The sequence below is a fragment of the Oncorhynchus gorbuscha genome, linkage group LG10, assembly GCF_021184085.1.
Source record: "Oncorhynchus gorbuscha isolate QuinsamMale2020 ecotype Even-year linkage group LG10, OgorEven_v1.0, whole genome shotgun sequence".
NCBI lineage: Eukaryota > Metazoa > Chordata > Actinopteri > Salmoniformes > Salmonidae > Oncorhynchus > Oncorhynchus gorbuscha.
The window spans coordinates 6,485,620-6,509,542 of NC_060182.1; the positions used below are offsets into that span (position 1 = coordinate 6,485,620).

The 23,923-nt window shown below is 42.0% G+C and overlaps 1 protein-coding gene across 2 annotated transcripts in view; it reads left to right on the top strand.

Moving 5' to 3' along the window:
* Positions 1 to 1,441: 1,441 nt before the first annotated feature.
* LOC124045475 (sortilin-like) overlaps positions 1,442 to 23,923 on the top strand; it is a 40,682-nt gene continuing 18,200 nt past the window's right edge. For both annotated transcript variants that reach the window (XM_046364785.1, XM_046364786.1), the window contains exons 1-9: positions 1,442 to 2,092; positions 11,403 to 11,462; positions 11,815 to 11,888; positions 12,164 to 12,266; positions 12,475 to 12,636; positions 17,812 to 17,885; positions 21,779 to 21,828; positions 22,240 to 22,367; positions 22,617 to 22,761. In XM_046364785.1, the coding sequence (XP_046220741.1) occupies positions 1,832 to 2,092; positions 11,403 to 11,462; positions 11,815 to 11,888; positions 12,164 to 12,266; positions 12,475 to 12,636; positions 17,812 to 17,885; positions 21,779 to 21,828; positions 22,240 to 22,367; positions 22,617 to 22,761 (1,057 nt within the window). In that variant the 5' untranslated portion in view covers positions 1,442 to 1,831. The remainder of the gene's footprint in view (positions 2,093 to 11,402; positions 11,463 to 11,814; positions 11,889 to 12,163; positions 12,267 to 12,474; positions 12,637 to 17,811; positions 17,886 to 21,778; positions 21,829 to 22,239; positions 22,368 to 22,616; positions 22,762 to 23,923) is intronic.

Genomic DNA, 23,923 nt, shown 5'->3' on the forward strand with positions numbered 1-23,923 from the left:
AGCTCATAATGAAGAGAAATAGGATAGGAAGCTCATAATGAAGAGAAATAGGATAGGAAGCTCATAATGAAGAGAAATAGGATAGGAAGCTCATAATGAAGAGAAATAGGATAGGAAGCTCATAATGAAGAGAAATAGGATAGGAAGCTCATAATGAAGAGAAATAGGATAGGAAGCTCATAATGAAGAGAAATAGGATAGGAAGCTCATAATGAAGAGAAATAGGATAGGAAGCTCATAATGAAGAGAAATAGGATAGGAAGCTCATAATGAAGAGAAATAGGACAGGAATGGCTTCTTTTAGTAGGAACTCCTCCGTGGCTCGTTGGACAAAACCTATTGGGAAATGAATGCCGTTTTTGGATGAACACCCGGAAATAAGGCCTGTGGTAAACACAGGTTTAGGAGATCTGATACGTTTTGTTCTATCAGTTTACGTCACTTTTTGTGAATTTTTAAGCATTTATGTAATTTTAAAAAAGCACATAAATCACATTAATGCTTCATAATTCATAGAGGTCATGTTAGCTGACTGCTTTTATCTCATAGAGCAAAACATGAAGTATTCATAATTCATAGAGGTCAGGTTAACTGACTAATAGTAACTCATAGAACAGAACATGAAGGCTTCATAATTTATAAAGGTCATGTTAACTTACCCTTATTTTGACAAAGAACAAAACGTATTAGATCTCCTAAGCCTGTGTTTATCTCAGACCTTGTTATCTTCGTTGACCCCAAAACCCTATTCTCACCCCATTCATTTTCCCCACGGGGGAAAAAAATTGGCAATATGGTGAAAAATATGACAACAAAAATTAGCTTTTTGGTCTTAATTTAAGGTAAGGCATAAGGTTAGAAGTGTGGTTAGGGTTAATGTTAGGTTTAAAATCACATTTTAAGAAGATAAATGGTAGAAATCATTGTTTAGGTTTATGACTTTGTGGCTGTGCCAACTAGTTTACAACCCTACAAACTGGCGAGTAGTCCTTAAAACGGGAAATTAGTTACCCCTGGTTCGTTTAGTCATGTGGAAAATTGGTTTTGGGATAGACGACGATAATAAGGTCTGAGGTTAACACGGGTTTAGGATATGTTTTGTTCTGAGATATTAGTAAGGTTAACATGACCGTATTTTTCGCGTTTATCCAAAACCCTACAAAAACTCCATTCATTTCCCCATAGGCTTTGTCCAACGAACCATTGTGAAGTTAGTGCCTACAAAAATACGCCATTATTATTTCTCTCTATCGGTATATCCATAATCTTTGTCTCTATAGAATAGCTGTAGTGCCCTCAACCAAGCTTGACAAGGCTTTGCCAGCTATCAGAAAGTTGTGTGATAGGGAGTGCGAATGGGGTCTTAACCAATCAGAAGACTCATTTTCAGTGTCAGACACAGTAAAATCCAATCACAGCGGGCTATCTGCAAAGGTGTATAATATCCATCCCATAGACACAATTTCATGCACCGTTACATTGTATAATTTTTGGACAAGGAGTTGCACGGTGGACAATTGGACCTAATGTATCTCGGCACATTAGTGCGTCTGATTTGTTGTTAGCTGGGGACTTCCGACATTTTTTCCGCGCATCGGGACGTAAAACTAAGCGCCCTGGAGACTGGAGCGCACCGCCTCAAATAGTCTATGACCCATGCAGAGCATACAAAGCCCGAAGTAGGCTACCACTCGCTGTCAGGACTACTGTTTGTGTTGATGTCATCGGCGGCCGTGTTCGAACCGGAGCGTCCCACGATTTCTCGTCAGGATTACTAGAATAACAAAAATATATCGTACAATAATAGTCGTGTTTTTGGCCAACAGTGAATATGGGAGTTCTGGCGCACTGTGTTATTCTTTTTATATTCCAGCATTTGACGTCATCTTATGATTTTAAAGAAGGACTATATAACAGCGGCCAGTATGAATTTGTGAAAGATCCCAGTTTGAATATCGAAAAGAGATCACCAGATTTAGATCCGTTTGATTCTGAATCATCCGACCACATTAGGAGCAGAAGAAGTGCGGATCAAGGAGACTGTAACCGTCTCCAGGGATTCGACACCAAGTTGACTAACAACACCCAAACCGTAAGTTAACCCCGCAGGTCCGGTTAGGTTACACTCACCCACATAATAGGTTAATGCTATTCAGGTGACACTTTACCTCGACAATTATCCTCATAATGACATGACTGCTCCCTTCTCAAATGACGTGGGTTTTAACAGTGCAACTGATCTGCTGCGGTTTGCCATGCAACTAACCAAATAGCATATATATTTTCCAGTTGTGTAAAACACTTCTTGTGTTAATGCTACGACATGTGAACGAGATCAATGTATTCATGTTTGACTCACTGAACCATCGTCAAGCCAGCCCTTACCCCCCCCCCCCCCCCCCCTAAAGAAATATTGCCGTTTTGAAACTGCCGTAAAAGTGCAGTAACTGCACTTGAATGTAGTATCTTGGACGCATTTGCAGCATACTGCAGTTATACTGCACTCTGACTGCGATATTTTTTTTCGTAAGGGCTAATGAGGATTCATAATAAATACAAATCAAGATAAATGTTTATTTGTCACATGCTTCGTTGACAAGTGTAACGCGTACACCCCCTCCGTTTACTTACGGATCTTTTTCCGACAGCATATATGATTGACACAAGTAGGCTACTGGAGTTAAAGATTACTTCAACCCCGTATCACTGCAGGACTATGGGTTATAATCTTCAATTTAGCATCTCTGTAGCTAATTGTTTTTAGGGTATCTGTAAATCACGTCACGTTTAATCTTATGTGAGTTTAGCATACAGTTTGTCTTCTGTTCTACAGCTCTAATACAGTATAGAAATACAAAAGAGCAATTAATTTAAATGTTATATCCCGCCCAGTGCCGTACTGCATGGAGGCCATTCTCCAGTCTAGTGTAAACATGTACTAATATGCGTCTCCAGTTAGTCCGGTCTCTCAACTGTTCCCTGTCTAATGGTAATGAGTCTGACCTATATTTCCCCATAGGAATGATGCTGCTCTACTTCATACTAGGCCTTGTTTAGCTACCTTGTTTTTCCACATGGCTTGAACTGGCATTATTTTTTCAATAAGGATGTATTCTTTATCTATGTAAGCTATAGACAATAGTTGTAACCCAGTGTACGTTTCATAGTTAGGTAATTCATGGAATGATGGTGGTGTACTTAATACTACAAATTACGTGGTCTGCTAGCTTGTTTTCATTTTCTGCCCAACTCTAGAATAGATAGTCAAATATCCTGTGTAGTCTATGGAGGGTATTTCATATCCTGTGTAGTCTATGGAGGGTATTTCATATCCTGTGTAGTCTATGGAGGGTATTTCATATCCTGTGTAGTCTATGGAGGGTATTTCATATCCTGTGTAGTCTATGGAGGGTATTTCATATCCTGTGTAGTCTATGGAGGGTATTTCATATCATGTGTAGTCTATGGAGGGTATTTCATATCCTGTGTAGTCTATGGAGGGTATTTCATATCCTGTGTAGTCTATGGAGGGTATTTCATATCCTGTGTAGTCTATGGAGGGTATTTCATATCCTGTGTAGTCTATGGAGGGTATTTCATTTCCTGTGTAGTCTATGGAGGGTATTTCATATCCTGTGTAGTCTATGGAGGGTATTTCATATCCTGTGTAGTCTATGGAGGGTATTTCATATCCTGTGTAGTCTATGGAGGATATTGTCAAGAAAGTACTGGTGTCATCGGGTGTGAGTTTAGTTGTTAGGCATTTAGCTTATCAAATTCACACATGCAAAACCTGTAGTTCAGGCTACCTTGTTATCATGTTCTGACTCAGTGTGTCTGGATGGTAAAATGCTTTTCAAGAATGGTAATAGGCATATAGGGAAAGGGTGAGTGTAGCTAAATATGGTCACAGGCAACTGTTTCTGCTTCTGAGAGCACATCTGACATTTACAATAGGCTACATGGCAGAACTGATGACAATTGGGAGTAGGCCCATATTCATAGGTTTTTGACTATCCATTGATCAGCCTTGAGATGTTTCTACAACTTGATTGGAGTCCGTATATGGTAACTTCAATTTATTGGACTTGATTTGGAAAGGCACACACCTGTCAAGGCACAGATCTGGGGAAGGGTACCAAAAAAAAGTGAAAGAAGTTTGGAACCACCAAGACTACCTAAAGCTGGCCTCCCGGCCAAACTGAGCAACCCAGGGGAGAAGGACCCGATGGTCACTCTTGACAGAGCTCTAGAGTTCCTCTGTGAAGATGGGAGAACCTTCCAGAAGGACAACCATGTCTGTAGCACTCCACCAATCAAGCCTTTACGGTAGAGTGGCTAGATGGAAGCCACTCAGTAAAAGGCACATGACAGCCCACTTAGAGTTTGCCAAAAGGCACCTGAAGACTCTCAGACCATGCGAAACAAGATTCTCTAGTCTGATGAAACCAAGATTGAACTCTTTGGCCTGAATGCCAAGCGTCACGTCTGGAGGAAACCTGGCACCATGTCTACGGTGAAGCAGGGTGGTGGCAGCATCATGTTGTGGGGATATATTTCAGCGTCAGGGACTGGGAGACTAGTCAGGATGAAGGCAAAGCTAAACGAAACAAAGTACAGAGCGATCCTTGACGAAAACATGCTCCAGAGCGCTCATGACCTCAGACTGGGGCAAAGATTCACCTTCCAACAGAACAACGACCCTAAGCACGCACACGCCAAGACAACTTAGGAATGGCTTCGGGACAAGTCTTTGAATGTCCTTCAGTGGCCCAGCCAGAGCTCGGACCTGAACCCGATCGACCATCTCTGGAGAGACCTGAAAAATAGCAGTGCAGCAACGCTCCCCATCCAATCTGACAGAGTTTGAGAGGATCCGCAGAGAAGAACGGGAGAAACTCTCCAAATACGGGTGCCAAGCTTGCTTCATACCTGTAGTGTCATTTCATTGCTGCCAAAAGGTGCTTCAACAAAGTACTGAGTAAAGGGTCTGAAAATTTATGTAAATGTGATATTTCAGTTTTCTCATGTCTAAAAAGCAGTTTTTGGTTTGTCATTATGGGGTATTGTGTGTAGATTGTAATACATTTTTAGAATCAGGCTGTAACCGTTTTTATTTTACCTGTATTTACCCAGGCAAGTCAGTTAAGGACAAATTCTTATTTTCAATGACTGCTTAGGAACAGTGGGTTAACTGCCTGTTCAGGGGCAGAGCGACAGATTTGTACCTTGTCAGCTCGGGGATTCGAACTTGCAACCTTTCGGTTACTAGTCCAATGCTCTAACCACTAGGCTACCCTGCCCCCCCTGTGGGAAAAGTAAAGTGGTCTGAATATTTTCCGAATGCACTGTACATCATGAACAAGCTGCTGACTGCCTTTCTTAATGATGTTGTCCTCAAACACCCTGTAGCTAGCTAGCTCTTCCTTAAAGCACAGTCTAATTTCAGATTACCAGATGTCCTTGAAACAAGGCTATATTATTATCTGGCTGTGTTAACACAGGATAGAGTAAAACCAATTTGTATTTTTTTAACAACATCTTACCCAATACGTCTGTGGACTATTCTAATAACAAAACCGCTTTACTCACAGATACCTCGTTGATTTAGTTGGTAGTTCCCGATAAGAATGTGTGTGTGTCCTGGTCTTGATCGTCCTTACCGTCGTCCTTCATTACCTTCTAAGCAAGTGAAAACAAATTTACATTTAGTATAAACGTTTTAGTAGGAACTTATGACGATGCACTTTCTTCCAAATGATACCTTCCTCCTACATATGAATGTGTTATGGCACGTTGGCTACATAAGAAAGCTTGACATGATTCAGAAGTGGTAACACCAGGCCCTGAGGTGGAAAGAGTAGGGACACCACCTCCTGCACCCTAGTTAACCTCTGACAATGAACAATCAGCTTTATAGTCAGTCCTTGGCTACAACTTGTACATCTCTGAACCAACCGTGAATAGGACAAACAATGACCACTTAGTCATTATGGGCTTCCCAAAACATAATAAATGGATTCACTCTTGTACGTACGGTATTGTGTTGTCACAGGTCTTCTTAGAGTCATGCACTGATAATGATTGACATAGTTTCAGATCTAACGCCATTCCAAAGCGATATACTTTGCATAGTTTCTCTGTCCCAGCCAGACCTTGAAGCCAAAGGCAGGATTATGTGTAATCTAGGGACTAAACGTGTATCCCAAATGCCACACTTTCTCCTATGAGCCCTGGTCAAAAGTAGTGACATTTTATAGTGAATAGAGTCCTATTTTGGAAGAACCCTAAAGATTGAAGGCAGAATTCCAAGAGGCTCAACCTAAATGTCCTCCATAGGTCCAACATACTCCTGTTTGGGTAGCTTACAGCATAGTTCCCACTGCAGTTTATAGTAGACCTGGGTTTACATACTATTTGAAATATTTCAAATCTATTAAATACTCTGAGAGTTTGCCTGGAGTGCCAGGTGTACTTTTGGGATTGGTCTATTGGTTCCTTTGCAGCAGGCAATCTCAATCAAGCACAGATGGAAGTATTTGAAATGATTTCAAATACTATTTGAACCCAGGTCTCGTTTATAGATGGTACTGCCCGGATGTGGCCTGGGCCTAATCCTACGAATGTCCACATAGTGAAAGAGTAGAGTAACCGCTTGATGAGATTAAGAGTTTAAGTATCTTATTCTAGCTAGCTAGCAGAACCAACAGCTCCGGTCAGAACTCCATGCTTTTGGTTTAATTTCCCTGGTACTGTTTCCACATGCTTAACGTTTTAGAAGTTGTGGCACAAAATCCTATTTCAATTTATATTAGCATTTGTTTTCACGCATCATTTTCAAATAATCTATAAGTGACTTTGTTGAGCTTAACAATCAATTGTAGATCCTTTTTGGAGAAAGGGCGGCAGCGTAGCCTAGTGATTAGAGTGTTGGACTAGTAACCGGAAGGTTGTGAGTTCAAACCCCCGAGCTGACAAGGTACAAATCTGTCGTTCTGCCCCTGAACAGGCAGTTAACCCACTGTTCCCAGGCCGTCATTGAAAATAAGAATATGTTCTTAACTGACTTGCCTGGTTAAATAAAGGTAAAAGAAAAAAGAAAATGCTAATATCGGGACTTGATTGGATGTATGCCACAACTGCTAAAACCCTAAGCATGTAGATGCAGTGCCAGGTAAACCAAATCATGGATTGCTGTCATAAGGAAAACAGCATGTCATTTTTGTAATTTGGGTTAAGTACGTGTATGTTTGACTCTTCTTCTAAAGAGGATTTGGCAGTTGATTGACAGTTGGGACGAGTTGTACTATAGTGCAGCCTCCTACTGTGAGGACATTTTGGTCCAAGGCCTACTGGTTTGGTTCTGCACGCTAAGGATTAGCGGTGTGTGGCTTTGTAACACTCTAGTGTCTACATGTGATGGCTTTGTAACACTAGTGTCTACATGTCTGGCTTTGTAACACTAGTGTCTACATGTGATGCTTTGTAACACTCTGGTGTCTACATGTGATGCTTTGTAACACTCTGGTGTCTACATGTGATGCTTTGTAACACTAGTGTCTACATGTGATGCTTTGTAACACTCTGGTGTCTACATGTGAAGCTTTGTAACACTCTGGTGTCTACATGTGATGCTTTGTAACACTAGTGTCTACATGTGATGCTTTGTAACACTAGTGTCTACATGTGATGCTTTGTAACACTAGTGTCTACATGTGATGCTTTGTAACACTCTGGTGTCTACATGTGATGCTTTGTAACACTCTGGTGTCTACATGTGATGCTTTGTAACACTGGTGTCTACATGTGATGCTTTGTAACACTCTGGTGTCTACATGTGATGCTTTGTAACACTCTGGTGTCTACATGTGATGCTTTGTAACACTCTGGTGTCTACATGTGATGCTTTGTAACACTCTGGTGTCTACATGTGATGCTTTGTAACACTCTGGTGTCTACATGTGATGCTTTGTAACACTCTGGTGTCTACATGTGATGCTTTGTAACACTCTGGTGTCTACATGTGATGCTTTGTAACACTCTGGTGTCTACATGTGATGCTTTGTAACACTCTAGTGTCTACATGTGATGCTTTGTAACACTAGTGTCTACATGTGATGCTTTGTAACACTAGTGTCTACATGTGACGCTTTGTAACACTCTAGTGTCTACATGTGACGCTTTGTAACACTCTAGTGTCTACATGTGACGCTTTGTAACACTCTAGTGTCTACATGTGACGCTTTGTAACACTCTAGTGTCTACATGTGATGCTTTGTAACACTAGTGTCTACATGTGATGCTTTGTAACACTTGGGTGTCTGGAGAGTGAGAGGCAGACGAATGGTACAGCAGTAGGGAGGGAAAGGGAATTAGGTTCACTTGTGCACACAGACAAACATACATAATACTTATGTTTCTTAGCTATTTGGGCACTTTATAAAATGTAGATTAGGCGTATAACTTCCGTGTGTGTGTGTATGTGTGTGTGTGTGTGTGTGTGTGTGTGTGTTATGTCTAATCTACATTTTATAAAGTGCCCAAATAGCTTTTTAGCGTTTACCTGTATCTTTATGATAATGACCATCTTCCTTGAATACACTATATATACAAAACTGTGTGGACACCCCTTCAAATGAGTGGATTCGGCTATTTCAGCCACACCTGTTGCTGACAAGTGTATAAAATCACACTCACAGCCATACAATCTCCATAGACAAACATTGGCATTAGAACGGCCGGTACTGAAGAGCTCAGTAACTTTATACGTGGCACCATCGAAAGATGCCACCTTTCCAACAAGACAGTTCGTAAAATTTCTGCCCTGCTAGAACTGCCCCGATTAGCTCGAAGTGCTGTTTTTGTGAAGTGAAAACATCTAGGAGCAACAACGGCTCAGCCGTGAAGTGGTAGACCACACAAGCTCACAGAACTGGACCGCCAACTGCTGAAGCGTGTAACATGTACAAATGAATCCTCGGTTGCAACACTCACAGCCAAGTCCCAAACTGCCTCTGTTAGTAAAGTCAATGTCAGCACAAGAACTGTTAGTCAGGAGCTTCATGAAGTGGGTTTCCATGGCCGAGCAGCTGCACACAAGCCTAAGATCACCATGCGCAATGCCAAGTGTCGGCTGGAGTGGTGAAAAGCTAGCGGCCATTGGACTCTGGAGCAGTGGAAACGTGTTCTCTGGAGTGATGAATCACGCTTCACTATCTAGCAGTCCGACAGATGAATCTGTGGTTGGTGGATGCCAGGAGAACGCTACCTGTCTGAATGTATAGTGTCAACTGTAAAGTTTGGTGGAGGAGGAAATATGTTCTGGGGCTGTTTTTCATGGTTCGGGCCCCCTAGTTCCAGTGACTAGAAATCTTAACACTACAACAGACATTCTAGATGATTCAGTGTTTCCAAATTTGTGGCAACAGTTTCAGCATGACAATGCCCCTGTGCACAAAGCGAGGTCCATACAGAAATGTATTGTCGAGATCGGTGTGGAAGCACTTGACTGGCCTGCACAGAGCCCTGCCCTCAACCCCATCAAACACCTTTGGGATAAATTGGAACACCGACTGCAAAGCCAGGCCTAATCGTCCAACATCAGTGCCCGACCTCTTCCAGCTGAATGGAAGCAAATCCCCTCAGCAATGTTCCAACATCTAGTGGAAAGCTTTCCCAGAAGAGTATAGGCTGTTATGGCAGCAAAGGGGGAGGGATCAACTCCATATTAATGCCCATGATTTTGGAATGAGATGTTTGACGAGCAGGTGTCCACATACTTTTGGTCATGTAGTGTAAATTCCAGTTAGACAAGATATTTTGGTCATGTGGTGTATATCCTTATTACGTTGTTAGATCTTCTGCAGTTAATTTTCAAGATCACGTATGCCTAAAAACCACTCCTGTATTACACACCCCATGACTAATGTGATGGATTGCTTCCTTTTAGTTACAGTTGAAGTCGGAGTCATTAAAATCTTGTTTTTCAACCACTCCACAAATTTCTTGTTAACAAACTATAGTTTTGGCATGTCGGTTAGGACATCTGATTTGTGCATGACACAAGTCATTTTTCCAAAAATTGTTTACAGACAGATTATTTCATTTCTAATTCACTGTATCACAATTCCAGTGGATCAGAAGTTAACATACACTAAGTTGACTGCCTTTAATCAGCTTGGAAAATTCTAGAAAATGATGTCATGGCTTTAGAAGCTTCTGATAGGCTAATTGACATTATTTGAGTCAATAGAGGTGTACATGTGGATGTATTTCAAGGCCTACCTTCAAACCTCTTTGCTTGACATCATGGGAAAATCAAAAGGAATCAGCCAAGACCTCAGAAAAAAAATTGTGGAACTCCACAAGTCTGGTTCATCCTTGGGAGCAATTTCCAAACGCCTGAAGGTACCATGTTCATCTGTACAAACAATAGTACGAAAGTATAAACAAGTATGAACACCATGTAAAACACGCAAGTATTACACGCAAGTAAAACACCATGGGACCACGCAGCCGTCATACCGCTCAGGAAGGAGACGCGTTCTGTCTCCTAGAGATGAATGTACTTTGGTGTGAAAAGTGCAAATCAATCCCAGAACAACAGTAAAGGACCGTATGAAGATGCTGGAGGAAACCGGTACAAAAGTATCTATATCCACAGTAATACGAGTCCTATATCGACATAACCTGAAAGGCCACTCAGCAAGAAAGAAGCCACTGCTCCAAAACCACCATAAACAAGCCAGACTACGGTTTGAAAATGCACATGGGGACAAAGATCGTACTTTTTGGAGAAATTTCCTCTGGCCTGATGAAACAAAAATAGAACTGTTTGGCCATAATGACCATTTGTTATGTTTGGAGGAAAAAGGGGGAGGCTTGTAAGCTGAAGAACACCATCCCAACTGTGAAGCACGTGGGTGGCAGCATCATGTTGTGGGGGTGCTTACAGGCCTACAAACCTGACTCAGTTACACCAGCTCTGTCAGGAGGAATGGGCCAAAATTCACCCAACTTATTCTGGGAAGCTTGTGGAAGGCTACCTGAAACATTTGACCCAAGTTAAATAATGTCAAGGCAATGCTACCAAATACTAATTGAGTGTAAACTTCTGACCCACTGGGAATGTGATGAAAGAAATAAAAGCTGAAATAAATCATTCTCCCTACTATTATTCCGACATTTCACATGTTTAAAATAAAGTAGTGATCCTAACTAACCTAAAACAAGGAATTTTTTACTAGGATTAAATGTCAGGAATTGTGAAAAACTGAGTTTAAATGTATTTGACTAAGGTGTATGTAAACTTCCGACGTCAACTGTATGTATGTGATGCATATCAGTTAGCCAACAATAAACAGAATGCAAATATTCTGATTCATCTCACTTTTTCTTCTCAGTATTCCTTCAATGACCTGAGCGGGTCCGTGTCACTGGCCTGGGTTGGAGACGCCACCGGGGTGAGTTTGTTTACTATGTTCCATTCTGTCATAATTATGTGCTGATTTTAAATGATCATTATGTCAAACTCATTGATGGAATACTAAAGCAGTAAGGCTCGTGGGGTGTGTGATTATATATATGACCAATACAGCTCTTAGCCGTGGTATATTGACCATAGACCACCATCCCCCCCCGAGTTACCTTGTTGCTATTATAAACTGGTTACCAATGTAATTAGATTAGTAGAAATACGTGTTTTGTCATACCCTTGGTATACGGTCTTACATACTACGGATTTCAGCCAATCGGCACTCAGGGATCGAACCACACAGTTTATACTAGTCCTTAAACTGGACTTGTTCTCTACAGGTCATCCTGGCTCTGACAACATTCCAGGTGCCATTCTTCATGTTGCGGTTCGGTCAGTCTAAACTCTATCGAAGGTAAGGGTTCTTCATGTTGCGGTTCTATCAGTCTAAACTCTATCGAAGGTAAGGGTTCTTCATGTTGCGGTTCTATCAGTCTAAACTCTATCGAAGGTAAGGGTTCTTCATGTTGCGGTTCATCACCAATTATGTCGCAAGAATGTCCGTGTAAGAATAAAGCTATTTTTTTGAGCTGACAACTGGTTAAATATTTAAAAGTATATTAGTGTACAAGAAAAGTGGACAAGAAAGTGTCCTATTTGACCGTCTCACCTCCTTCTCTGCTTCCTCAGTGAGAACTACGGGAAGTCGTTCCAGGATGTCACTAACCTCATCAACAACACTTTCATCCGGACAGAGTTCGGCATCGCCATCGGACCAGAGAACTCTGGGAAGGTATGACTCGTTTCGTGTTTTAAACCCGTGAACTAGCTTACATGTTCATGGCATATAATGGAAAATAATGGCAACACTTTTACTGAAAGCTTAGTTACTTTTCTAAGCTTATAATATGGGATGTCTCCGTATGTAGCAAAAAAAAAGCTGTTCGATGTTCCTAATAGTTCTAGGAGTTAATTTGGTTTTCCTGTCCTGCTCCTCTCAGGTGATCCTGACAGGTGACGTGTCTGGCAGCCTGGGATCTCGTATTTTTATCTCCAGAGACTTTGGGAACAGCTTTGAGCAGCAGGACCTTCCTTTCAACCCCCTGATGCAGATCATATACAACCCCATAGACGCCAACGTTCTCCTGGTCATCAGCAACACTGTGAGTGGGGGGGTCAGCGTGTTTTGTGTGTGTGTGTGCTTGCTTATGGAAGCTGAGGAGTAATACAAAATATTCTTACTTCTCCTAACACCCAGACCCATCAGCTCACACAAGTTATCAGTACTTTATCTATGGCCTTATTCCCACTACAAGAGATAAAGGAGAGTCTGAGGAGTGGCCAATTCATATTACAGCCTTAGCCTTTTCTTGTGTTTGGAAACGTGACGTTCTTGGGTCGCAGCTCAAATTTACCGTAAATATCACAGTAGCCACTAGCCATTAAGCACAAACTATTTAACAAACCAAGCCTGTGCACCCCCCCCCCCCCCCCCGCCTTGCTCTGGGGGTCCCCAACCCCCCCCAAATATATAATAATATAATCAATATATCATCTCAATTGAATCCATTTTTAGGAGTTAGCTGTGTAATGTCAGCTAATTTAATGTGTACGGACAAGAAAATAAACCCTTTAATCGTCTGCACATACATTGTTAAAGAGTGTAATATTACATTTACATTTAAGTCATTTAGCAGACGCTCTTATCCAGAGCGACTTACAAATTGGTGCATTCACCTTATGACATCCAGTGGAACAGTCACTTTACAATAGTGCATCTAAATCTTAAAGGGGGGGGGTGAGAGGGATTACTTATCCTATCCTAGGTATTCCTTAAAGAGGTGGGGTTTCAGGTGTCTCCGGAAGGTGGTGATTGACTCCGCTGTCCTGGCGTCGTGAGGGAGTTTGTTCCACCATTGGGGGGCCAGGGCAGTGAACAGTTTTGACTGGGCTGAGCGGGAGCTGTACTTCCTCAGTGGTAGGGAGGCGAGCAGGCCAGAGGTGGATGAACGCAGTGCCCTTGTTTGGGTGTAGGGCCTGATCAGAGCCTGGAGGTACTGAGGTGCCGTTCCCCTCACAGCTCCGTAGGCAAGCACCATGGTCTTGTAGCGGAAGCTTCAACTGGAAGCCAGTGGAGAGAACGGAGGAGCGGGGTGACGTGAGAGAACTTGGGAAGGTTGAACACCAGACGGGCTGCGGCGTTCTGGATGAGTTGAAGGGGTTTAATGGCACAGGCAGGGAGCCCAGCCAACAGCGAGTTGCAGCAATCCAGACGGGAGATGACAAGTGCCTGGATTAGGACCTGCGCCGCTTCCTGTGTGAGGCAGGGTCGTACTCTGCGGATGTTGTAGAGCATGAACCTACAGGAACGGGCCACCGCCTTGATGTTGGTTGAGAACGACAGGGTGTTGTCCAGGATCACGCCAAGGTTCTTAGCGCTCTGGGAGGAGGACACAATGGAGTTGTCAACAGTGATGGCGAGATCATGGAACGGGCAGTCCTTCCCCGGGAGGAAGAGCAGCTCCGTCTTGCCGAGGTTCAGCTTGAGGTGGTGATCCGTCATCCACACTGATATGTCTGCCAGACATGCAGAGATGCGATTCGCCACCTGGTCATCAGAAGGGGGAAAGGAGATTAGTTGTGTGTCGTCTGCATAGCAATGATAGGAGAGACCATGTGAGGTTATGACAGAGCCAAGTGACTTGGTGTATAGCGAGAATAGGAGAGGGCCTAGAACAGAGCCCTGGGGGACACCAGTGGTGAGAGCGCGTGGTGAGGAGACAGATTCTCGCCACGCCACCTGGTAGGAGCGACCTGTCAGGTAGGACGCAATCCAAGCGTGGGCCGCGCCGGAGATGCCCAACTCGGAGAGGGTGGAGAGGAGGATCTGATGGTTCACAGTATCGAAGGCAGCCGATAGATCTAGAAGGATGAGAGCAGAGGAGAGAGAGTTAGCTTTAGCAGTGCGGAGCGCCTCCGTGATACAGAGGAGAGCAGTCTCAGTTGAATGACTAGTCTTGAAACCTGACTGATTTGGATCAAGAAGGTCATTCAGAGAGAGATAGCGGGAGAGCTGGCCAAGGACGGCACGTTCAAGAGTTTTGGAGAGAAAATATGGTTCAGAGGTAGACTGGCTCTGGCAGGGGGACTCTTATTTTGAGAAGAAAAATCCGCGATGCTACCAGCATAATATTCTGCTGCTAGGAGAACGTTAATTGAAAGGTTCATGTAGGCAGGCCGTTACTCCTTAAGGTTCAAGGACCTTGTATGTTATTTTCAGAGGTAGACTGGCTCTGGCAGCCAAAAACAGCCAAATACTCCATCTAAATGTGAATCCATTCTCAATTGTGATACGATTCTAGAAACATAAAGCCCTTTACTTTCATATCACATCAAAATATTTTTTTTTACTGCAAAATACCCACTGTTTTAACCTGCTTTATCACAGTTGCAGAAGAAGACAGTGTTTTTCAGTGACATCACATTTCTGGCGGCCATTCTTCCATTCCACACAGGTGTTCGGAGCTTCCGTCTGTCTTCAATTTAATCCGTTTGAGGTTCTGAGAGCTTTGGAGCAGGTTTTCATCAATAATCTCTCTGTTCATCTTTGCCTCGATCCTGACTAGTCTCCCAGTCCCTGCTGCTGAGAAACATCCCCACAGCATAGGGATGCCACCACCATAGGGATGGTGCCAGGTTTCCTCCAGACGTGACGCTTAGCATTCAGGTCAAATAGGTTCAATCTTGGTTTCATCAGACCAGAGAATCTTGTTTCTCATGCTCTGAGAGTCCTTTAGATGCCTCCTGGCAAACTCCAAGCAGGCTATCATGTGCCTTTTACTGAGGAGTGGCTTCCATCTGGCCACTCTACCATAAAGGCCTGATTGGTGGAGTGCTGCAGAAATGGTTGTCCTTCTGGAAGATTCTCCCATATCCACAGAGGTTCACTCTGACAGAACTCATCGGGTTCTTGGTCACCTCCCTGACGAAAGCCTTATTTAATTTTTAAATATTTTTTTTAACCTTAATTTAACTAGGCAAGTCAGTTAAGAACAAATTCTTATTGACAATGATGGCCTACCCCGGCCAAACCCAGACGACACTGGGCCAATTGTGCGCCGCCCTATGGGACTCCCAACCAGATGTGATGCAGCCTGGACTCGAACCAGGGTCTGTAGTGATGCCTCTTGCACTGAGATGCAGTGCCTTAGAACGCTGCGCCACTCGGGAACCCCTTCTCCCCCGATTGTTCAGTTTGGTCGGGCGGCCAGCTCTAGGAAGAGTCTTGATGGTTCATAACTTCTTCCATTTAAGAATGATGGAGGTCACTGTATTCTTGGGTACCTTCAATGCTGCAGACATTTTTTGGTACCCTTCCCCAGATCTGTGCCTCGACACAATCCTGTCTCTGAACTCTATGGACAATTTATTCGACCTTGTGGCTTGGTTTTTGCTCTAGCATGCACTGTTAACTGTGTGACCTTATATAGACATGTGTGTGGACTCCAATCAAGTTGTAGAAACATCTCAAGGATGATCAATGGAAGCAGGATGCACCTGAGCTTAATTTTGAATCTTATAGCCAAGTGTCTGAATACGTATGTAAATAGGGTGTTTCTGTTTTAAATGTTTTATACATTTGCTAAAATGTCTAAACCTGTTTTCGCTTTTTTCATTATGAGGTGTTGTGATGTCATTATGGGGTATTGTGATGTCATTATGGGGCATTATGATGTCATTATGGGGTATTGTGTGATGATTGCTGATTGCTGAGGAATTTTTATTTATTTAATCCATTTTAGAATAAAGCTGTAATGTAACAAAAGGTGGAAAAAGTCTCTGGGTCTGAATACTTTCCAAAGGGACTGTATGTACTCTTACACTGGCATATCAAAGTGACCTTAGAACAAAGCAGGCTTCATTTGATCAATATCATGGAAGTCAGTATATGAGGTAAAAGCACGTTTCCATTGAAAACATTGATGATTCACCGGGTGAGTTTCTTTATTGCCTGCAAGCAACAACAACAAAACCGCTGCTGGGATTTAAAGCTACGGCGACAATTTACTACAGTTCAAGTAAAAAACTTAAGACAAGTCTTCAAAATGTATATACATTGTAAGAGTGTTGGCTCAATGAAACAATTCTGTTTACACTGCCCCGACAGAGGGGGTGCAACTGACGGACGAGCAGGACTCTACATTTGTTAACATTTATTAATTAGTAACACTGGTGCTTCCTACTTGACAAAGTAAGGAGCACCACATGAAATTTAGGAGCACCACATGAAATTTAGGAGCACCACATGAAATTTAGGAGCACCACATGAAATTTAGGAGCACCACATGAAATTTAGGAGCACCACATGAAATTTAGGAGCACCACATGAAATTTAGGAGCACCACATGAAATTTAGGAGCACCACATGAAATTTAGGAGCACCACATGAAATTTAGGAGCACCAGAAAATACTTTTTAAAAAAATATTGTTTTATAATGGATTGAGATTCAGCCTATATTGGGCCTGTATGAATTCAATCTACTTCTGAAGGACATCTACAACTATTACATAATGCTGTAAAGACATATACAGTTATTATAAAAACCTAAATTGTCGATACGATTAAATGTGTTAACGATACACGAGTAGATTTAGAACGGCCCATGACATGGTTTCTACATTTTTTTTATTTTTTAAAAATTCGCTACAGGAAGATACATATTTGGTGCCGGTAATATGGGTCAGAACATTCGACCCTGATCGGGTTGGAAGCAAAGCCGTTTTCACTGTAGTGATGGTGCCACCATGACGCTTTTGAAATCTGCACTCGTTCCTCTAAGGCCGTCCTGAAACAATGGTACAAGGGAAGCCTTATCACCACAACCATTATTATCTGGGAGATTTATTTCCTAGTTGTACTGTGCTCCCAAAATAAATTAAACTCCTGGTCGCACAGCGAAATATTTTGTTGCATATGAAACGGTCGCACTTCTTGAGCCCATGCTCAAAGAGAGTATTTTAGCAGAAAGTCTTTAAGTGTGAAGACCCTCTAAATCCCTTCATGATCTGACGCAATAGCAGGCCTGATGCAATAGCAGGTCTGTGTCAGAGGTGGAGAGTTGAGCTGTGGGAATCCAAACAAAACTAGAGAACATTACTGGCGTCCTTTATCTTCTTGTGTGTGTGTGTGTGTGTGTGTGTGTGTGTGTGTGTGTGTGTGTGTGTGTGTGTGTGTGTGTGTGTGTGTGTGTGTGTGTGTGTGTGTGTGTGTGTGTGTGTGTGTGTGTGTGTGTGTGCATTTTAAATACCCTTGTTAACCATTTAACCCTTTTACCAGAATGAACTCTGGCTGTCTGAGGACTTTGGGGAGAAGTGGAGGAAGATCCACGACATGGTGTGTCTGGCCAAATGGTAAGAGACAACTTTTTAGGTAAATATATTAAGAATAGAGTTAGCAGAAGAACCCATCCTTACATGGCTGCCACAGGGTAATAGTTATATATTATATTATATATATTAATAAATGATCTATTGTTCACGGTCTGTTTTGATTTCCTATAATGACCACTATTGTTATGTAGACTGTACTGAATGTTCATTTCCTCTCGAATTGCAGCTCTGAGTCCCTGAGGTTGATTTGGTGGAATTATATTTTCTTGACCTCTTCTCCCTCAGGCAGCTAGCCGATTTTAGTTTTACATTTAGTTCAAGGGTCAAAGTAAGGTGTTACGGTCCGGTACGGCGTCCCAGTTAAAGAGATAGTGGGGTATGCCAAACAGGTGAAACATGAGCTGATCACAATAACTACTACACAATGTCAAGAAAACTGTTGGCTTTTACACAATGATTTATCATTACTATTTATCATTGTTACTTATCAGTACTATATTGTTACTTATCAATACTATATCGTTACTTATCATTACTTATCAATACTATATCGTTACTTATCAGTACTATATCGTTACTTAGTAATACTATATCGTTACTTATCAATACTATGACGTTACTTATATCAGTACTATATCGTTACTTATCAATACTATATCGTTACTTATCAATACTATATCGTTACTTATCATTACTTATCAATACTATATCGTTACTTATCAATACTATATCATTACTTATCAATACTATATCGTTACTTATCAGTACTATATCGTTACTTATCAATACTATATCGTTACTTATCAGTACTATATCGTTACTTATCAGTACTATATCGTTACTTATCATTACTTATCAATACTATATCATTACTTATCAGTACTATATCGTTACTTATCAGTACTATATCGTTACTTATCAGTACTATATCGTTACTTATCAGTACTATATCGTTACTTATCATTGCTTATCAATACTATATCGTTACTTATCAGTACTATATCGTTACTTATCATTACTTATCAATACTATATCATTACTTATCAGTACTATATCGTTACTTATCAATACTATATCGTTACTTATCAGTACTATATCGTTACTTATCAGTACTATATCGTTACTTATCATTACTATGTCGTTACTTATCATTACGATGTCGTTACTTATCATTACGATGTCGTTACTTATCATTACGATGTCGTTACTTATCATTACGATGTCGTTACTTATCATTACGATGTCATTACTTATCATTACGATGTCGTTACTTATCATTTCTTTATCGTTACCGTTACTATATATTGTTACTATATATCGTTACTCTTTATCGTTACTTATCATTACTTATCAATACTATATCGTTACTTATCAGTACTATATCGTTACTTATCATTACTTATCAGTACTATATCGTTACTTATCAGTACTATATCGTTACTTATCTACTATATCGTTATCATTATATATTATTATTCTTTATCATTACTGCATGTCAGAGGCATGAAAAATGAATGAATGGACTTGAAAACGTGTGGTATAGCCTATGCTCCAAAATGTGCCATTTTTAGATGAAAACACTGACAAGGCAGAGGTCAAGTGGGCGACACCGAGACGTGCGGACCGGTTGTGTTTATGACCCAATTGAAGGCAATGCAGTTTAAACGTTAAATGACAAATCTTCACGACTAGGCCCAGTCCACAGACTAGGCCCAGTCCACAGACTAGGCCCAGTCCACAGACTAGGCCCAGTCATTTCTTTATCGTTAGGCCCAGTCCACTATATATTGGCCCAGTCCACAGACTAGGCCCAGTTTATCAGACTAGGCCCAGTTACTATATATTATTAGTTTATCATTACTGCCCATGTCAGAGAGCTCATGAAAAAGGATTTTGAATGGAAGAAAACATCTACTTTCACCCCCAAAAGTGCCATGTTAAATAAACATCCTGACAAGGCAGTTGTCAGTGGGGCACCGAGACGATGCAAACAGTAGAAGACCCAAGGAAACTGGCATTGCAGTTTGTTAAATGACAAATCTTTGACTAGGTGTTCCACAGACCAAGCCCAGTCCACAGTTTAGTGTTTGACTAGGCCCAGTTCAGACTGGCCCAGTCCACAGACTAGGCCTTTGTTAGTTTAGTGTTTGACTAGGCCCAGTCCACAGACTAGGCCCACAGGGCCAAGCCCAGGATTTTGTTCAGGAAGTTTAGTGTTTGACCCCTGAGGTGTTAAATAAACTTTGTTAGTTCTCTGTTCTCTGGGCCCCAAACCCTTTTGTTGACTAGGTGTTCTCTGGGCCAAACCTTTGTTAGTTTAGTGTTTGACTAGGCACCATGCAAACAGTAGAAGCAGGCAGGAAACTGGCATTGCAGTTGTGTTAGTTTCGTGTTTGACTAGGTGTTCTCTGGGCCAAGCCCTTTGTTAGTTTAGTGTTTGACTAGGTGTTCTCTGGGCCAAACCCTTTGTTAGTTTAGTGTTTGACTAGGTGTTCTCTGGGCCAAGCCCTTTGTTAGTTTAGTGTTTGACTAGGTGTTCTCTGGGCCAAGCCCTTTGTTAGTTTAGTGTTTGACTAGGTGTTCTCTGGGCCAAGCCCTTTGTTAGTTTAGTGTTTGACTAGGTGTTCTCTGGGCCAAGCCCTTTGTTAGTTTAGTGTTTGACTAGGTGTTCTCTGGGCCAAGCCCTTTGTTAGTTTAGTGTTTGACTAGGTGTTCTCTGGGCCAAGCCCTTTGTTAGTTTAGTGTTTGACTAGGTGTTCTCTGGGTCAAGCCCTTTGTTAGTTTAGTGTTTGACTAGGTGTTCTCTGGGCCAAGCCCTTTGTTAGTTTAGTGTTTGACTAGGTGTTCTCTGGGCCAAGCCCTTTGTTAGTTCATGTTTGACTAGGTGTTCTCTGGGCCAAGCCCTTTGTTAGTTTAGTGTTTGACTAGGTGTTCTCTGGGCCAAGCCCTTTGTTAGTTTAGTGTTTGACTAAGTGTTCTCTGGGCTAAGTCAGTACTTAGCTGTGTTGAAAGGGCATTGGTACTAGCTCTGTTTGTTTACCTTCACTGGTTCACTTTCTAATGCTGCAGCACCAGTAGTGTTGAGTACACACACACACACACACACACACACACACACACACACACACACACACACACACACACACACACACACACACACACACACACACACACACACACACACACACACACACACACACACACACACACACAGGCAGGCAGGCAGAAACACATACAGCGATATCACGCCACCCAGCCTCACTTCCCAGTCCCTTGAAACCTAACCTTGATAGTTTTAGCTTGACCTATATTCCTAACTAGGACATGACGAGATTCTGAAGATCGGCACAATGGAATCGTTGGCGCAAAGTACCTGTTTGAGAAGGGCACTGCTCTAACCGTCTGCGGGATGGGACGTGTGGTAAACTAACCGTAGGCATGTGGCACCATGACAATTAGCCGCTAAGATGATGAAACACGTCACCGAGGTATTTTTTTAGTACAGCAGGAGCAGCGTATTTTCAACTGTTACCAGTGTGTCCCAAAGAATATCCTCAACAAGGTCATATTTTATTCCACTATAGTTTTTTTTTAAAGTGACCATGGTGCTGTACTTACAACAAAACATGTTTGGCTATTTTGTAAATGTTTCCAAAGGCTAGGTTCTATACAGTAATGTGTGGGGGACAGCTTGTACATGTTTCCAAAGGCTAGGATCTGTACAGTAATGTGTGGGGGACAGCTTGTACATGTTTATAAAGGCTAGGTTCTATACAGTAATGTGTGGGGGACAGCTTGTACATGTTTCCAAAGGCTAGGATCTGTACAGTAATGTGTGGGGGACAGCTTGTACATGTTTATAAAGGCTAGGTTCTATACAGTAATGTGTGACAGCTTGTCTTCTCTGTTTCCAGGGGGATGGACAGTAACCTATTCTTTACCACCAACCTCAATGGATCCTGCAGTGAGTGACACCGACATCCATTCAAATAGCTAATAACCCTTGAAAATGATTTCATAGTCTCTCGTGACAGACTGACATAAATAGTTGACATGGATGCCAAGGAAAGAGAGGGAGAGAGAGAGGGATTGATGGAAACAGTGATAGAGGGATTGAGAGAGAAAGATGTTTACTTTTATCTATTCTTATAGTTAGAAACTGTATCAAGTCTTGATCAATCCCAAATCCAAGTCTTTCATCAATCGCTCTCTCTTTCTCTCTCTCTCAATCCCTCTATTGCTGTTTCCATCAATCCCTCTCTCTTTCTCTCTCTCTCTTTCTTTCTCTCTCTCAATCCCTCTATCACTGTTTCCATCAATCTCTCTCTCTCTCTTTCGTTGTCTCTTCCTCTTTGTCTCTCTCGCTCTTTCTTAGATGAAAGGGGGATGCTAGACTTGAGAAAGACGGCAGACTACGGGAAGACCATCAAGACTGTTGCCATTAAAATCTTCTCTTTCGGCCTGGGGGGAAAGTTCCTGTTTGCTTCTGTTATGACTGGAACTGTAAGTATGAGTGTGTGTCTGTGTGGTCTACTTGTTTATTTGTGTGTGTTAGTTTGCAAATGTTTTGTATGTGAGCTTGTTCTTTAAGCCTAAGGCCTAGCTGATACCATCTCTCTTATCTCCCTCGCACTCTCTATCTTTGCACCCCCCCCTCTTTCTCTCTCTCTCTCTTTCTCTCTCTCCCTCCCCCTCTCTGTCTTTCCCTCCCCTCTCTCTCTCTCTGTCTCTCTCTCTGTCTCCCTCACCCAGGGCACTCTGAGGATGATCCATGTGTCGACTAACCAGGGGGAGGATTGGAACATGGCTCAGCTGCCTCCGGTTGGCCACGAGGAGTTCTATTCTATCTTGTCAGCCAATGACGACATGGTGTTCATGCACGTGGATGAGCCAGGAGGTCAGTCAATAGCCTATATTGTGTTCTTTTCCCCACAGAATGTCACTCTAGTTAACCATGTTGGAGAGGACCCTAACAGGACCGATGTCCTCTTGACCTCCCTTCATCTCCTTCCACTCCTATTCCAGTCTTCTTCTACTTGTTTTAAGAAGGTCATAGGATCATTTAGCTATTTGAATTGGAATTTTAAGACCCCTTGAAGTCCATTAAAAATATAAAAAATATTATATATATATGTATATGTGTATGTGTGTGTGTGTAAGTTTGTGTGTGTATATATATATGTGTGTATATATATGTGTGTGTCAAAAGTTTGGACAGACCTACTCATTCAAGGGTTTTTCTTTATTTTTTTAAAACTATTTTTCTCAGCCCAAACTACCTCAATTGGGTTGAGGTCGGGTGATTGTGGAGGCCAGGTCATCTGATGCATCACTCTCCTTTTTGGTCAAATAGCTCTTACACAGCCTGGAGGTGTGTTGGGTCATTGTCCTGTTGAAAAACAAATGATAGTCCCACTAAACACAAACCAGATGAGATGGAGTATCACTATCATTAGCCATGTTGGTTAAGTGTGTCTTGAATTCTGAATAAATCCCAGACCGTATCACCAGCAGAGCACCCCTACACCACCAAACCTCCTCCTCCATGCTTCACGTTGGGATCCATACATGCTGAGATCATCCATTCACCTACTCTGCGTCTCACAAAGACACGGCAGTTGGAACCAAAATTCAAAAATTTGGACTCATCAGACCAAAGGACAAATCTGGTATAATGTCCATTGCTTGTGTTTCTATTGAATATATTTCGATTTGTTTAACTGTTTTTGTTGTTACTACATGATTCCATATGTGTTATTTCATAGTTGATCAAATGTATTTATATAACCCTTCTTACATCAGCTGATATAACAGAACATGGCCAAGATGTTCAAATGTTCATAAATGACCAGCATGGTCAAATAATAATAATCACAGTAGTTGTCAAGGGTGCAGCAAGTCAGCACCTCAGGAGTAAATGTCAGTTGGCTTTTCATAGCCCATCATTCAGAGTATCTGTACCGCTCCTGCTGTCTCTAGAGAGTTGAAAACCGGAGGTCTGGGACAGGTAGCACGTCCGGTAGTGGCAGGCAGAACAGTTGAAACTGGAGCAGCAGCAC